This window comes from Bubalus bubalis, chromosome 10, assembly GCF_019923935.1.
Source record: "Bubalus bubalis isolate 160015118507 breed Murrah chromosome 10, NDDB_SH_1, whole genome shotgun sequence".
NCBI classification, from domain to species: Eukaryota; Metazoa; Chordata; class Mammalia; order Artiodactyla; family Bovidae; genus Bubalus; species Bubalus bubalis.
This window is the reverse complement of record NC_059166.1, coordinates 85,589,557-85,605,608: the sequence shown is the minus strand read 5'-3', so window position 1 is coordinate 85,605,608 and position 16,052 is coordinate 85,589,557. Positions and strand designations below refer to the sequence as shown.

The 16,052-nt window shown below is 35.0% G+C and overlaps 1 protein-coding gene across 7 annotated transcripts in view; it reads right to left on the bottom strand.

The window, feature by feature from the left end:
• Nucleotides 1-16,052, bottom strand: part of LOC102406632 (pleckstrin homology domain interacting protein) — a 136,029-nt gene that overhangs the window by 39,882 nt on the left and 80,095 nt on the right. For all 7 annotated transcript variants that reach the window (XM_025294849.3, XM_025294847.3, XM_025294848.3 and 4 more), the window contains 4 exons: nt 10,473-10,613; nt 7,805-7,881; nt 4,745-4,976; nt 1,036-1,155 (listed from right to left, as the gene is read on the bottom strand). In XM_025294849.3, the coding sequence (XP_025150634.1) occupies nt 1,036-1,155; nt 4,745-4,976; nt 7,805-7,881; nt 10,473-10,613 (570 nt within the window). The remainder of the gene's footprint in view (nt 1-1,035; nt 1,156-4,744; nt 4,977-7,804; nt 7,882-10,472; nt 10,614-16,052) is intronic.

Below are 16,052 nucleotides of genomic sequence, written 5' to 3'. Positions count from 1 at the left end.
TTCTAAATAACATTAAAAGGTTAAGGATAAGCAGTTACTTTTTGGCTTTTTGGTCTCACCACTTTATTTTAGGTTGTATAATAAAGTATGTTGTAACTTGGGGTCATGTTTAGTTTACTGTTTACCTATTTTGTAGCAAGGAGTTTATACAAAGGCAGGGAACTTTAAAATGAATAATCTATTTTCAAATATATTTTATCCTTATGAAGAGAGCAAGGCATGTATTTATTCTCATTTAGGGAGGTCAAATTTAAGTGACTCCTGACTACTGCTAGAACTGGTACGTGAATACAGCACTCTGATACCAAGTGTTCTTCCCACAACTAAAACAGCTGAGCTTGTTGAAAAATGCTATCCAAGTTTATCCTAACTTTTCACTGTAAACCTACTGAATACCAGATAACCCTGCCTCTTAACATTTACACAAAAAACAAGGAGACATGTACTCCTGAGTGGAAAACTTTGGTCTAGTATATTTTCATTTTAAATTCACAAAAACATAGTCCAAAATGATGACTAATCAGGACTAATCACATTTTCTCAAAAAATTAAATGATAATTGGAAGATAACATTTTTTTTAAAGATCTAAGAAACATTATGAACATTATAGTTATTTAAACATTAATAAAATACTTTTATGAAATAGAAAAAATAAAACACATAATTACCCTTCAATTAAAAATAAACAAATGTTAAATTTTGCTTTTCCTTTACCATATATTTTAGGAAAAAGAAAACTGGCCACAACATCCTCTTATTAAAAAATACATACTAGTTTTTTAAATGCTAATAAACCTCTATTCTCTTACAATATTTAATTTGCTATTGCAATTTTTATAGCAGCCATAAAAAACATTATTAAAGCTTTCCTCTTAATTTTCCTTTTTTCCATACAGAGCTACAAAACGTAAACTGAGATATGAGATACTTCATAAAACTGCTAAAATTCTTTAGAATTCTGTTTCAAGAGCTGTAAAAAGTATTTAAAGTTATTTGAATGAAACAAAGGATATTTTTTAGAAGTTAAAAAATACCTCATCACCCATCTGTGGCACAAATGGGCATCTTCGGGGAAGAGTGTCTGTAATCCATGTTGAAGGTAACCATTCTTCCAACGTCAAACCGTTTTCCGTTAGTTCTCCCACAGCCAATCTCTAAGAGTGTAAAACAATATCAAATAATATTATCATGAAAGCATTCATCTATCAGTCTGCCCAGGTAGTTAATAACACAAAAGGGGAAAGGGATCTTTGTATAAAAATATATGTTCTTTAAGTATTAAAAAACCTTATTCTGGGAGGATGGTAGTAGTGGCAAAATAGTTACATTCAATCTCACCAACTCACTCCATAAAAAAGTACTACATCAACCAAAGCTCCAAAGACAATATTCAAAACAAAAGTAGGTGATGAGATATTCCCATAAACAACAAAACAGAAGCTCTGTGTAGTTGCCTTTCCTCTAAACATTCTCTCAGTTTCACAAACATTGGTTTGTTACATACCATGTAACAAACCAATACATATTCGAGGTTTTTCTTTAAAAAACCCTAGGCATAGCATGTTGCTAAGAAGTAAGAAAGATATTCTTATATGGGCTGAGCAGTGCCAGGATATAGAAGGCTAACTTTTATGGGCTGGACATTATACTTGCATATAGCCCAAGAATATTCCCTAGCCCTGTTAAGGTAGCCATTTCATATGTAAGCTTCTAAAAAAATTTTTTTTTTCAATCAGAATGCTCTCAAGCCAGGTCTCTTACTTCTTAACTTTCTGAATAGGCCTTTAAGAAAAGTTTAAAATTTCTGGTCACCTACAAGTGGCCATGATAGGCTGGAAACTCTTACCTTAGACTTTGGAAAAACCAATTTTCTAAAAGCTGAAACCTAACATATATAAGTAGAGAAACACCATGTTGCTGATTAGAAATGTTTTGGTTCAGTGTTTGTAAACTAAGACTTCTAAATTTTATTCTCTTGTGTTTGCTTAAGAAAAGGGAAGTTATAAGGCAGTTATCACCATGAATTAATGAAATTAATTATGAATTAATGAAAGTTCATAAAAAGAAACACAGTCATAATGGGGTATCAAAGAATACTATTTGCAGCAGGTTCCTTTAGCTGTTACTCAGTATTCATTTTCCTACGAACTCTTCTTCCTATTAACCACCTTTATATTTTTGTTAAAACACATTAGGAGCACTCTGTGGAGAAGAACGGAGGGATAAAGGACTCTGGCCATTTACTATACGTGAGATGAATCCATCCCATGTACTGAGATCCACAGATTGTATCAGTCTTACATATAATGAGGAGCTCAGTTAAAGTATTTGAAAAAGGCTTCCTTTGACCTAGGTAAAACGAAAAAAGGCAGGAAAAGGCTAAAAATTACTAACTCCAGCCTCAATAAAAACTACTAGTTACACTACTCAAGTATTTCTTCCCAGAGTGGGACAGCTAACAGCTCTTACATGAAGCCAGGTAAATTGGATATTAAATAGAAGTAATCATATTTATAACTGTAGGACTATGGCATAACCAAGAATCATTATGATAATAAACCTTACTCAGATCCTGGGGATCCTTGAAGTTTTGGTTAGATTTCTGTCAGTACTAATAATCATTTATGGGATAAAACACATCGATAGTTCTCTAAATTTCCAGCCTCATGAACTGAGATTTAATTTTGGAGATAAAGGTAATTAATCTATTTTCTTTCTATCCATGGCAATTCTTCTAGGCCCACCTAAAATCTGACCTCTTCTGGAAGGCTTATCTGAAACTCTACGATGTCTCCCTTTGGTTTGTCAATTAAATGTATCATGTGGTATTTCTCCTGTTTTGGGGAGAGGGGATTCAAACAACTTGTTGGTCACACATTGTTTTTGGAGTAAGTACTATGTCTTACACTTCTTTTTATTGACTGTATTGCAGGCACTGGATGAAAATTCATTGCTCTGATTTCCAGAGCTCCTAAACAACATAAGGGATACATGTCAGATACTATCTGGGATAACTGTACTGCATCTCAGGAGAATTCTAATAAGCATGTGCCGAACAAGGTTTTTTTTTTTCTTCTATTGATTCAAACAATTAACCATATGGAAGATATTTTACTTTTTCACAGATGCAATAAACATCAACTAATGATGTCTCAGTTATTTTTCAGCTTTACAACTCTATGCAGAAGAAAGGAAATGTTACTGTGTTTACCTGAGATAAGATGACTAAGGAATAAGAGCAATTCTATCTACTGTCAGATACACTGATAGGCTGAAAACAAACCATGTAAACAAAATCCAAATTACAGGGAGTAACCTGTAATATCCGAACCCTAAACTGTTTGAAACATGTACCAAACAAATTAGTGGCAAACAGACCCTGGGGTAATACTTTAAGCAAAAAAGTGAAATTAAAATATGCTAAATAGTAACAATGGATCCAAATGTGGCATGTAAGAAGAAGCCTGAGGCATTAGTTTATGGATAATTATCAAATAAAAGGGGACCTCGTGAAGTAAACTGCATTCTTAGGACAAAAGAATTATGCGACTTAACACTGCAAACCTCCAAAGTTTGCAAAACTGTCTTGAGATGGAAAAACAAAAATGTTTACCTCATTTGCCAGATACATGGCTTAATCAGCTTTATATGTCTATCATGTAAAATAATGGGGTCAGCCTACATTTACCATCACAGGCAAGGAAGAGGAGGAATACTGTGGCTAATGTGTGGCATTCTCTTTGGTAAATATTCTCCAGACAAAGGCAAAGGAGGTGACAAAGGAGGCTGCAGAATCCAAATTAAAGTAATCCATAATTATATAGCTGAAACAAAACAAAAGCTCAACTGACGCAGATAGAATAAACACTTAAGACAGATGCAGTCTTGAAATTTTTCAAAGCTCTCTAAAGATAAACATCCTATAGTCCCCCTAGTATTTAATTCTACAGATAACATCTTCCATTTAATTCTAAAATTGGCATCGGTTTTTAAAAAAACCTTCCGTTTGTTTCACCAAATGTGCTTCCAACTTACAGTCTTTTGGGGAATAGACAATATGTCCCTTGTATTTCATTTCCTTTAGAGCAAAAGTTAAACAGTTCCTGTTTTTAAAATATTCCGACTCCATAAGAACTAACAGATCTTATTCCCATAACATTTATCCCTTTTCTTTGATCCGTCTCAAATTATCCACTGACTAAAGATGTAGTCATCAAACCAATACTACTGCCCTAAGGACTAGTGATGGCTCACAAGCTCTGTAAATGAATGAAGGCTTGTCACCACAGGAGCATTTTCAGCAGTGAGAGTTTGTAAGGATGGTTGAAAGACAAAGGCAATTAAAGGCTAATAAAATAAGTTTTGTAGCATTATTTTTTTACATAAATAAACAAATTCTACTGGAGTCTCAAGAAAACTCTGCTCATAAGATCAAATGCTCAATATATAACAATATGATAATTCTACAAGTAAATACTCTCACATTTTAAACATTTTAAAAATTGAGGAAAACTAAATAGATCTCTATATGCTTTATTTTACTACTGTGTAACTCCCATGTTTTTTCTATTACTACTTAGCTGGTATACCTGAACAATGTTTATGTTTATCCACTGCACTTTTAAAATGTGTAGTCTGTTTTCACAAAAAACATATATATATATATAATATGTATAATATCTATTTATGTAATTATATATATAGAAAAATATAGATAATATATATATAAGTATATAACTCAACCTTTTGTTTTCTTTCTTTGGGCTTCTTCTTCTTTGGTGATACTGGTCCATCCTTTTCTTCATTTATTTTTTTCCTATCCTTTTTAATCTGTTTTTGCTTCTGTTTTTCAGATTCTTCTTCTTCATCTGAACTGCTTTCTGCTTTCTTGGTTTTATGCTTAGGAATTTTCTTTGGTGGTTGCAGATTAATTCCAGCATCTGCTGTCCAGTCAGAATAATCACTGGAGTAGTCACTAAAAGGAAAGAGGGATATAAAAAATACACAGAACAAGATACGCATTAAGACTTTGCTGTATGCACATATAAAGAAAGATCATAATAAAAAGTAATGGGCATCCCTGGTGACTCAGATGGTAAAGAATCTGCCTGCAATGCAGGAGGACCCGGGTTCAATCCCTGGGTTGGGAAGATCCCCTGGAGGAGGAAATGGCAACCCACTCCACTATTCTTGCCTGGAGAATTCCTGGACAGAGGAGCCTGGCGAGCTACAGTCCATGGGGTCACAAAGAGTGGGACACGACTGAGTGACTAACAGACAATGACAGAACAGCACATACTAAATGAACTAAAAATACTTCCTAACTTTCAACTCATCTTCCAGTTTCTTACAAGTCTGCAGGCTTAACTTACTTATATATCTCCAAAATTTTTTAGGATAAATGAGGCCTAATTAAAGTAGTTCTAATTAAACAATGAATTTAAATACCATTTTTAATTTTAACAAAAATATAGATTTGAGTGTTACATGTGTTCAAAATATTGTGGGGTCACAAAGGTAAGCAGCAGAGAGACGGTCAGTTTCCTCAATTCTAGTAACAGAAAGAGAGCTCTAGATAGCATAGGAGGCATCAACGTTGAGGAAGAAGCATAAGAATTCCCTTGTTGAGGGTAGGTGGGCACTCTTGAACTCCCACGGTAGAGCACTGGTGGCGTCACCGTAGCTAGGTATCGACCTGGAAGGGTCACAAGTATTCTGTCCAGTGGGAAGATCACGCCTGCAAACTTTACTAAGCGTCTACATACACTCGAGGTATATATTATGCTTCAAAGCACAGTAAGATTCAGAAAAATGCAGGCCTTAGTATCTTATATATCATTATCAATCATGTTTGCCATTGGTTGTATCTCACTGGAAACTCTAACAGATCTAAGCTTTACTAAACTGATGCTGCAAAATAAAGAATCCAATTAAGTTGTCTTCTGTTTTAATTTTAGAACATGAGAATATTTAGTACTTGACTTTTTAGTTTTATAAATATAATTGCCTTAATGGAATCTAAATTGTACTATGTTAAAATCAATTATCAGGTTGCCTAGACTTACTAATGTATATCCTCACTTCTCTAAAAATATCACTGACAAGGCTTAAGTCATATTTTTCTGGAGTTTTATTCTACTACCTCATCCTTCTGGCCCAAGTGTCTTTTTTTATGGGCAATTTACCTGTTATCTCCCTAAGAATAATCATTGCAGATAAAAGTCAAATAATTAAGGTGTTTTCTAGTATGGTTTTCATGACTTTATCTTAAAACTTAAAATTTTAAAGTTACATAAAAAACATTTTCAGAAACTATTCTGGATATTTGGGAATATATCTGCAGGGCAAACAGCCATCCAATTGGCTATACTGAACTTACCAGCATTTATTTACACTGACCTCAGCCATGATGGCAATGGCAACCCGCTCCAGTACTCTTGCCTGGAAAATCCCATGGACAGAGGAGCCCCGTAGGTTACAGTCCATGGGGTGGCAAAGAGTCGGACACGACTGATTCACTTCACTTCAGTCATGATCACTGTAAATGGCACTTGCCAAACTGCTCACTGTTGCTATGCTATGGAACACTCAGCTCTTACAGAAAATCTGCCGCTGCCAGCACAGAACTACAAATGCCAGAGGCCTATGTTCTTTACAATAGTTTCTCCAACAGCTGAAGTGAACACTGTTTTTTCAAAACAAGAACTTTTATGCTGTTGCATGGTCTGAGATACAAGCATAACTTGTTTTATTGTGCTTTGCAGATACTGTGGTTTTTCTTCTTTCGTTTCTTTACAAATTCAAGGTTTGTGGCAACCTGGCATCAAGCAAGTCTATCGGTGCCACTTTCCCTATAGCATTATTTTTAATTTAATGATGTTTTTAAATGTTGAATTTTTTTTTAGAGGTAACACTACTGCACACCTCACTGTACAGTGAAAATGCAATTTTTATATGCACTAGGAAAATAAAAATTCATGTGACTTGCTTTACTGCAATATATTTTGGTGGTCTGGAGTAAAACCTGAGGTGTTCCAAAATATAACTATACTCTATTTCCACTGCTAAACCAAAAGAAAGCAGGTTTTTCTTCTGCTGTCTTGTTTTAAATATAGGAAATTACCAGACATAATGATGAACACTTGCATATCATTACTGGGAGCAACTACTGTGGAAACAGGATAATATGTCCTATGATAATGTCCGTGATAATAAGAGGTGAAGAATTTTTACACATAGCCTCCTGGTTTCTTTGGAATTTTAAGAACTAACGCTGTCAAGGAATAAGTATCAAGGGCTAAACATAATTAGCATTCCCAAAGGCTCTACTCCTTCTTGTTACTAAGACCTCACCATGTCAGGCAAGGCCATTAAGCTCTGTAACAATATGAATCACCAGTTAATGGGCTGAAGGAACCCTTGCTTAAATGATCAAATGGGGTGGGAAACACAGGAAAAAGGGAAAGCTTATTCTCATTGCCAGAAGAAAATACTACTAGCATTTAACAAATTCCACTATAAAAGATAGTTAATTCTACAAAATCTTGTTACTTTCATAACTTAATGCTTAAGTATTTCTCAAAACCAGTAATGAAACTAGTTTGTGGTTCACTATTACAAATAATAACAGCATTCAGAAGATAAAATATCAACTGAGGAAAAAAGTTAAAAGCATCATTTTGTAGATCTAGTTACAATTTTAAACCCAAAGGGACTCTGAACTATGTTTCTGGTAGAAAAGAATCTTTACCTTTCTAAAGAATTTATTAGTACTTGTGGGGAAAAAAAAATTCATTAAATTACCTAGAACTGCCATCACTGTGCCAAGCTCTCTCTTCTTCTTCAGATGTTCCACCACTGACAGCAACAACTTCACCCTCCTAAGAGATAGTGAATACATATTTTATTGTGTAGTTTTACAGAATAACATTCTATATGATTATATTAATAGAAAATATCAGTGATATCTAGTAGTATGAATCATATTAGGATATCTTATGAAAATCTGATTTAAATTAGTTGTAAAATACAATTCTCAAAGATAAATACTTATTAATAATGGATTCAGAGCAATCTCTTGGATGGATTAACTTTTTAAAGCCTCAAAACACAACTTCTAGATTGGGTGATACCAAACTTAAATTTAGGAACTTTTAGGTTTTATTTATTATAATTATTATTAAAATAGCTTTATTATATAAAAAAGAATATTCCAATTCAGGTATTATTTTATACACATAAGGAAGATTAAAAACTACCCAAACACTCTGTTTCTCTTTAGCAAATATTCATTGGTCAACACACGCTACTACCTGTGAAGCCATTTTCTTTATAAAAATTGTTTTGTGGTCACAAAATCTTGCTTCAATAAAAATAGCAATTTATATTAATTAAGATTTTACTAATAGGTTAGAAACTGTTCTAAGCACTCTGTATATATCATCCCATTTGATCTAGACAAAACAGTGACTGGTGAGAGGAAACAGATCTTTTTTCCCCAGTTATAAGTGATTTCTGAAATATGCTTCATTATTTTATTCTATTTACACTATCCTACCATTTAAAAAATTATCTCATTATTTTAACATATTGAAATCTTTGGTTCTCTATTAACCAGCAAGTATTATACTAATTCTTTTCACTTTCACTTTCATGCATTGGAGAAGGAAATGACAACCCACTCCAGTGTTCTTGCCTGGAGAATCCCAGGGACGGGGAGCCTGGTGGGCTGCCGTCTATGGGGTCGCACAGAGTCGGACACGACTGAAGCGACTTAGCAGCATAATACTAATTCTAGGGAAATAGGTTTTTAAATAAAAGAAACTAAAACTTCAACAGGCTAAGAAATTTATCTAAGGCAGCACAATTAATAAGCAACAAAGCCTATTTTGAACTCAGGTCATTTTACTTCAAAGCTTAAACCCATTCTAACAAGAATGGTTCATGTTATTAATTACTGGGCATATTCAGATTTCATGAGGATAATGAAACATATTCTTCTACTAATCAAATATAACATTTTGAGGAGAAAAATTTTCCCATTATCATGTCTTAAAAATGAAGAATGTAATTCCATAACTTTCAAAGAGCTTTGAAAATCAAGCAAATATGTAAAGATCAAAATCTAAAAGCAAATTTTATTTAGCAAACAATCTCTGCTCACTAACTGAAAAGAAACTAAACAAATTATCTAATTTTTCCCACCTTTAGTATATTACTTCTTTAAAGAGGAAGAACAGAAACATACTTCTATATTCTAAATACAAAAAGGTACTATATGGAATTACAAAATATTTTAACCAAGAAATCCAAGATTGTTTCATTTTTAAATGATATATTGTGCCAAAGGTGATATTCTGTTCTCACTGTTCTCCTCTACAAACTTAAGGTAAAAACAAATTAGTTTTGAAGACAAATGAAAGAATTTGTAATTTTCTTATCTAACAGTTGTACCTGGAAATACAGTTTTAGTTGATTCGTATTTTAAAAATTTATAGAAACTTTTATTTAAGAGGATACTATAAATCTTTCAAAAATAAAAAAACACTTTATAATGCAAACAACTAGCACACACATATTTTATGTTTTGTGGTATATCTAAGTTGTTAAATGTCAAGTTTATATAAAGAGTATGTTTTCTCTTTTTGCCAGATTAAAAATATCATTTTGTTCTGGCTATACTAGGACCTAAAGCCAGCGGAGACTTTTAAATTATGGTTAGAAACTCTCAGTTTGAGCTAATATAACCCTGTCCATAGAGAATATATGTGGAGAATCCTCACGCATGCCTGCCACTGCAAAACATGACTTCAAAAACGTATAGCTGTCAACACTTCAGATCGGTCTTTGACTTAACTGTGAGTGAAGGGTAATAAGGAGAGTGGGGCAGAAGAAAGACAGTTGTACATATAAGCAAGCTTGATTTATAAAGGCAAATGGACTGTCTTTGCTGAAAGAATACATAATTGTGTGGGGACAATGGTATTTATGGAAATACTTATACATAAGGAGTATTTTAAAATCTACATTGAGAAAGCTATAAATTGGTACAGAGATTATAAAGTAACTAAAACTGCTGACTGTCTATTCATCAGTTGTATTATACAGACTAGAGCTTTATGGTATTAAAAAGCTTGGTTTTGGAGTAAAAGGAACCCGGGTTTAATTCCTTACTCTACCATTTAATAGTTAGGTAAATGTGTAACCTAAACATCTTTGAACTTCAGAGTCCTCATCATAATGGGAGTAATTAATTCAGATGCACTTGTTTTGTGGACCTGAGGTTATGAATAACTATGCCATGCCTTGAACACACACTATGGTCTTCAGCTATCACTGTCATTTTAAGACCTAGACATACCGTGTTTGAGCTACATCTACAAATATATCAATGGATGCAAAGAATACAGGTTATATTTTAAAAAACAAGTCAAAATGAAAACAGAAATTTATGAATGTGCTGAGCTCTCACATCTGAAGAACTTGTGCCATTTTCTATCTCTTCTGAAGGTCTAGGAGTCTCTTCTAATGCAGATCTTGTGCGGTAATTGTGTTGATTTGCCTGCTGCTTTTTGGATTCTCCAAGATCCACGAAATGTTCATGAGCATGATTCTGGAAAAAAGTAAATTCAATTTATTTACAGTATGCTTAAAGAAAACGCTTTTTAAAAGTTCCATTTTTTTCTCTTTCATGTTTAAGATTATCACATAAGTAGAATCCCATGGACAGAGGAACCTGGTGGGCTGCTGTCTGTGGGGTCACCCAGAGTCGGACACGACTGAAGCGACTTAGCAGCAGACTATAATACCAGCTCAAGTATTTTAACATTAAGCTAAAACACAAGTTAGTGATAGGCTGAAATTCACTTGCTGATTGATAGGTTATAAAAATCTTTTTTGATTAAGGATTCATAAAAACAGACTAAGTCTAATATTTGAACTCTCTTATATCCACATCAAAGCTGTAAAACAGATAAAGGAAAGAGGACCTCAGACTGTGAGGCATAAGTGACAGGCAGAGGCAAACTAGGAAACAAAACAGTGATCACAAAGCTAACTGGTCGCTACGAGGCTTGGATACCAAGGTAACTGGCTCTCTCTCTCCTGCTGCAGGCAAATGTGGGAAGCCAATGTGGGGCAAGTCTTCTGCAGCAGAGAAAACAACTAAGAATAATCAAAATAAATGAAAGTCCAACAGTTACAGACATGAAAAAACTCAACAAACTCAAGAATTTACACCTGAAAAAGAAACCCAACTAAAGAACATAAAAAATAAATGGAAAATACTAAAAATTACCTCCAAAAAAAGATTGACGTCAGACTTATATATACACCATGCAATAAATCATACAATAAAAAAGGAACATTATCTTCAAAGCGCTAACAGAAAATAGTTTTGAACCTCTTATTTATATCCTAACTCCTTTGAACCTATAATTATATCTTCACTTCCCCACCCCACCACCCCCCTCATTGTTTTACAAGGATCTCAAAATTCTGTGACAGATTTCTGGTCAAGTTGTTTCCATTAAAAAGTACTGCTTTAAAAAATAGTTAATTTAAAATTGCCACACAGAGAAAAACAGATGGTCCACAAAACATTCTCCTTTCCTTTAAGGTTTTGTTATCATTGCTATCATTAATTGTTCTTTGCTAAATGACTGATCAAGACAAAACAGCCCTGAGACAGTTCTTCCACCACTGATGAAGGCTGGAGTGCCAGGTATTGGCGATGATCTCAGTTAGCCTTCTGAGCTTTCTGGGCACACACTGTGACCTTGCCAGCTCTAGCTGCCTTCTTGTCTACTGCTTTGACGACACCATAGTAAATCTCTGTCTCATTCACAAATACCAAAACGACCCAGAGGATAGTCAGAGGAGTTTTCAACGCACAGGTGGCTTGCCTGGAACCTTATCAACAGTGGCAGGCAGAATCAACACCTTTCAAGAATTTGGGGCTATTTTCAGAAGATTCTTCCCAGAACAGTGACCATCGTCATCTTCAGTTCAACAATCCTGCAAGCTATGTTAGCTGTGGACAATCCAGAACAGGTGAACAGCTCACTTGGCTTGGTTGGCTCAGGATAATCACTTCAGCTGTGAAGTTAGTTGCTTCCATCGATGGGTTATTTTTGCTCTCAGGAGCAACAACGCCATGGCAAGCATCTCTGACAGACATGTTCTTGACACTGATGTCTATACTGTCCTCAGAAAAGCTTCACTCAAGGCTTTAACTGCACAACAGACCTTTTTTTTTTTTCCACTTTAGTTGTAATGACAACTGGAGCAAAGGTGACCACATGCCAGATTTGAGAACCCCAGTCTGAGACTGGCCCACAGGGACAGGTCTGGTTCTACCTGGAGGGGCAGGCACCAAGGGCTTGTCAGTCAGACAAGTTGGTGGCAGGATGCCATTCAGAGCTTTAAGCTTCATTGTTCCACTGCTATTACCATCATTACAGGTGACTTTCCAACCCTCGAACCAAGACATGTTATTAGCACGTGGCTCCAGCATATTGTCACCATCCCAATAAGAAACCGGCACAAACACTACTGTGTTGGGGTTGCAGATAGTTTTCTTAATGTCAATCAATTCCTTAAGGCCTTCTTAACTCTCCTTGCTGTAGGGTGCTCAATGTAACCCACTCTGTTAACACCAAACAAAAACTAACATCAGTCAAGTTTAGGGTTATTTTAAGGTAATTCTCTTATTCTCTCCAGAAGTTTCCAGGATATTTCCTTTAGATGTTTTCAAATCTCACTATAATATGCTCACCTGAGGTTTTATATTTTTATATTTTACATTATTTTTTCTTTATTTTAGTTGGCAAACTATGCATTTGCTTGGAGATTAATTATACAAAATTTTGGTTCATTATTTTTTTCAACTCTTTGCTCCCTCTGTATGTCTTTCTCTTCTTCGAAGATTCTTACTAAATAAAGCTTTTTTACTACATACCTCTAGTGTGTATGTATGTGTGTATACAACACACACATTTACAAAAAAACATATATATATATGGTTCTCACATTTCCCTCATTCTCTCCATTATTTTATCCCTTGTTGATACATTCTGGAAGAGTTCTTCAACTTCATATTCCAGCTTACTAACTCATTTTTCAGTGTTTGATACTCTTCTATTCAACTCTTCCACTGAATTCTCCATTTCAAGGACAACAGGTTTCATCCTAATTTCTCCAACAGAACACTCCCCAAAACAGCTTGTTGCTATATCATGCTTCCAATATCGTCTCTTCTCTCTCTCAGAATAATATGCTATTTTGAGTATCTGAATATGATTGACTCCGGTTTCACAAGTGTGCTGGGTGGCACTTTCGAAGGGAAGGAAAAAGAAAAAATAATCTAGGTCTTGCTCTGTCTTCTAAACAAAGCATCTGTATATATGCATGGGGGAATGGGTGTTTACCTCAAGACTTGTGATACTGCAAACCCAAGTCCAAGCATCCCTGCCCCTCCATCCCCTCCACTTTGCAGCTCTCCCCACAACCAGTCTTGTCATGTCTTTCCAGCACTGTAGCTCTACTTGTGTTGGGGCTATTACTTGTAAAAGCCAAGTGAATCTTCTCATGCTAACATTCAAAATTTACGCCACGTAGATTCTCTAAAAGAATTACTGAAGGGTTCTGTAGTTCTGTGAAAATATGTAAAAGCTATAAAAAAGGAAATGATGCTCAACTGTATCTCATATGCTTTGAGTATGTTAAAAATGTAATAGATCTTGCTTCTTTCATTTAACATAAATATTATTTACCTACTCAAAACTATTTCATTAAAAATGCTTTTTGTTTCATTTTGTAAAGCTTTATCCACAATTCTTATTTCTTTAGGATGAATTCCAAGTCAAAGAACATGACTTATATCTAATGCAGAAGAAAAAGCCGGCTGTCAACCAACATCTGTTACCCTCCTCTTGCACAGAAAATGAAATTTTCACTGTCAGACTTTCAAGTGACTAAATTCTGGGCAACAGGCTATCTGGTACAGTGCTGCAGAAAAAGTTCAAAAAACCTTCATCAGGAGAGCACGTGTACCTTCTGCACCTTCCTTAATGAAACTGCCTTCCCTCCTGCAGCCTTATATGAAAATGCTGCTATCTTGAGGCCAGAGGTCAAATTCACACACAAGAAAATCAGAAAAATTTGAAGAGCTTCAGTTCCTAACACAGAGGCCATCAAACCAGACCTTGACCACCTACCAAGGCTTTTATATCAGAGAAATACATTTCCCTAAAGGGAAATAAATATTTAAGAAAAATATTTTTAAGACACTCATTTGGGGACCACGTTCAGTTCAGTCGCTCAGTCTTGTCTGACTCTTTGCAACCCCATGAACCGCAGCATGCCAGGCCTCCCTGTCCATCACCAACTCCCAGAATCCACCCAAACTCATGTCCATTGAGTCGGTGATGCTATCCAACCATCTCATCCTCTGTCGTCCCCTTCTCCACCTGCCCTCAATCTTTCGCAGAATCAGGGTCTTTTCAAATCAGTCAGCTCTTCGCATCAGGTGGCCAAAGTATTGGAGTTTCAGCTTCAGCATCAGTCCAGGACTGATGAACACCCAGGACTGATCTCATTTAGGATGGACTAGTTGGATCTCCTTGCAGTCCAAGGGACTCTCAAGTCTTCTCCAACACCATAGTTCAAAAGCATCAATTATTTATAGTCCAACTCTCACATCCATACTTCTTGTCAAAATCAACTTTCTAACTGCTTTCTAAACAGTTTTTCTGCATTAACTTACACAACTCCCCTACACAGTCAGTACCCTCTATTATTAGAGGGAAAAAATTAATCCAACTCTGAGGTGTAAGGTAGCATCTCACAATTTGTACATCTGTGATTATCAATGTTATTAGTCGCATGGTAAGTGCTTTCAAACCTTTCTCCATTCTCATAAAATGTGAAAAACAAAAATGAGGTCATGTTATAAATATTACTGTTACACTTGCTTTTTTTCACTAAACAAATACATCATGAGTATTTCTCCACAGCAATGGAGTGAACTCTAACTTCTTTAAAAAAAAACAAACAAAAAAAAACTATATAATATTCCATGTATATATGTCATGACATCCTACCTTTCTTCTACCAAGAGACACTAAAGTTGTTTCAGTGTTTGCCACCAGAGACAATAAATATCTGCATGCATGCACACAAACATACATATATTCACATCAATCCTTTCCTTTCTAAAAACGTCTTTGAAGAAGCACTATTAAAAGATAAGCACATCCTTTTAATTTTATAGATATTACCATATCCTATCCATAAAAGTGGTAGCACTAGCTCACAATCATTATACGAATTCATGTCCCCACATCTTTGGAGTCAGAAGAAAGGAAACTGAAAATAGGTATGCTTTCCGGGCACCATGAAAACCACCACCACCGCAACCAACAAAAAACTTAAAAAAGAAAAAATTATTTCAAACTATACTAAGAGAAATTCTAGCAGGGCAGGGTCCTACTGTTGCCAAGGTAGGATACTCTTATAGGATACTCTTACCTACAGGAAAACATTAAGTGGCAAAGGACTACTTGAGTTCTGTGAAGGGTTACAAAACAGAAGAGAGAGTTATAATAAAGGAGACTACTTCAGAACATCTGAGGAGCTCAAATAAGAGGACGAAGTACAAAGCTGGGTCAAGAGACCAGTCATCCTTTGATACTCCAGCAGTTAACTCCATCTCTCCCCCAGATTAGGGCATAACCAACTGAAATCCACTGGACTGAAAATTTTTTCCACAGTAGGATGACAGAAAAACCAATAGGGCAAACTAAGAGGGACAATTTATCTCTCTTAATGGAGAAAATTAGAACTATTATTTATAGCAGCATAGCTGACTTGATTATCTGCAATAACACATTGGTGCAAAACAGTAAAAAAAAAAAAAAGACAAAAAATTAAACCAAAACACTGTTTTAGAGTGTGCCACCAAAGGCAAAACTAAAAAAAGATCTTGCTTAGGGTTAAGGTATAAATGTATTGGATTTAACAGGCATATTACAATTGGAATTTGAGACAAATG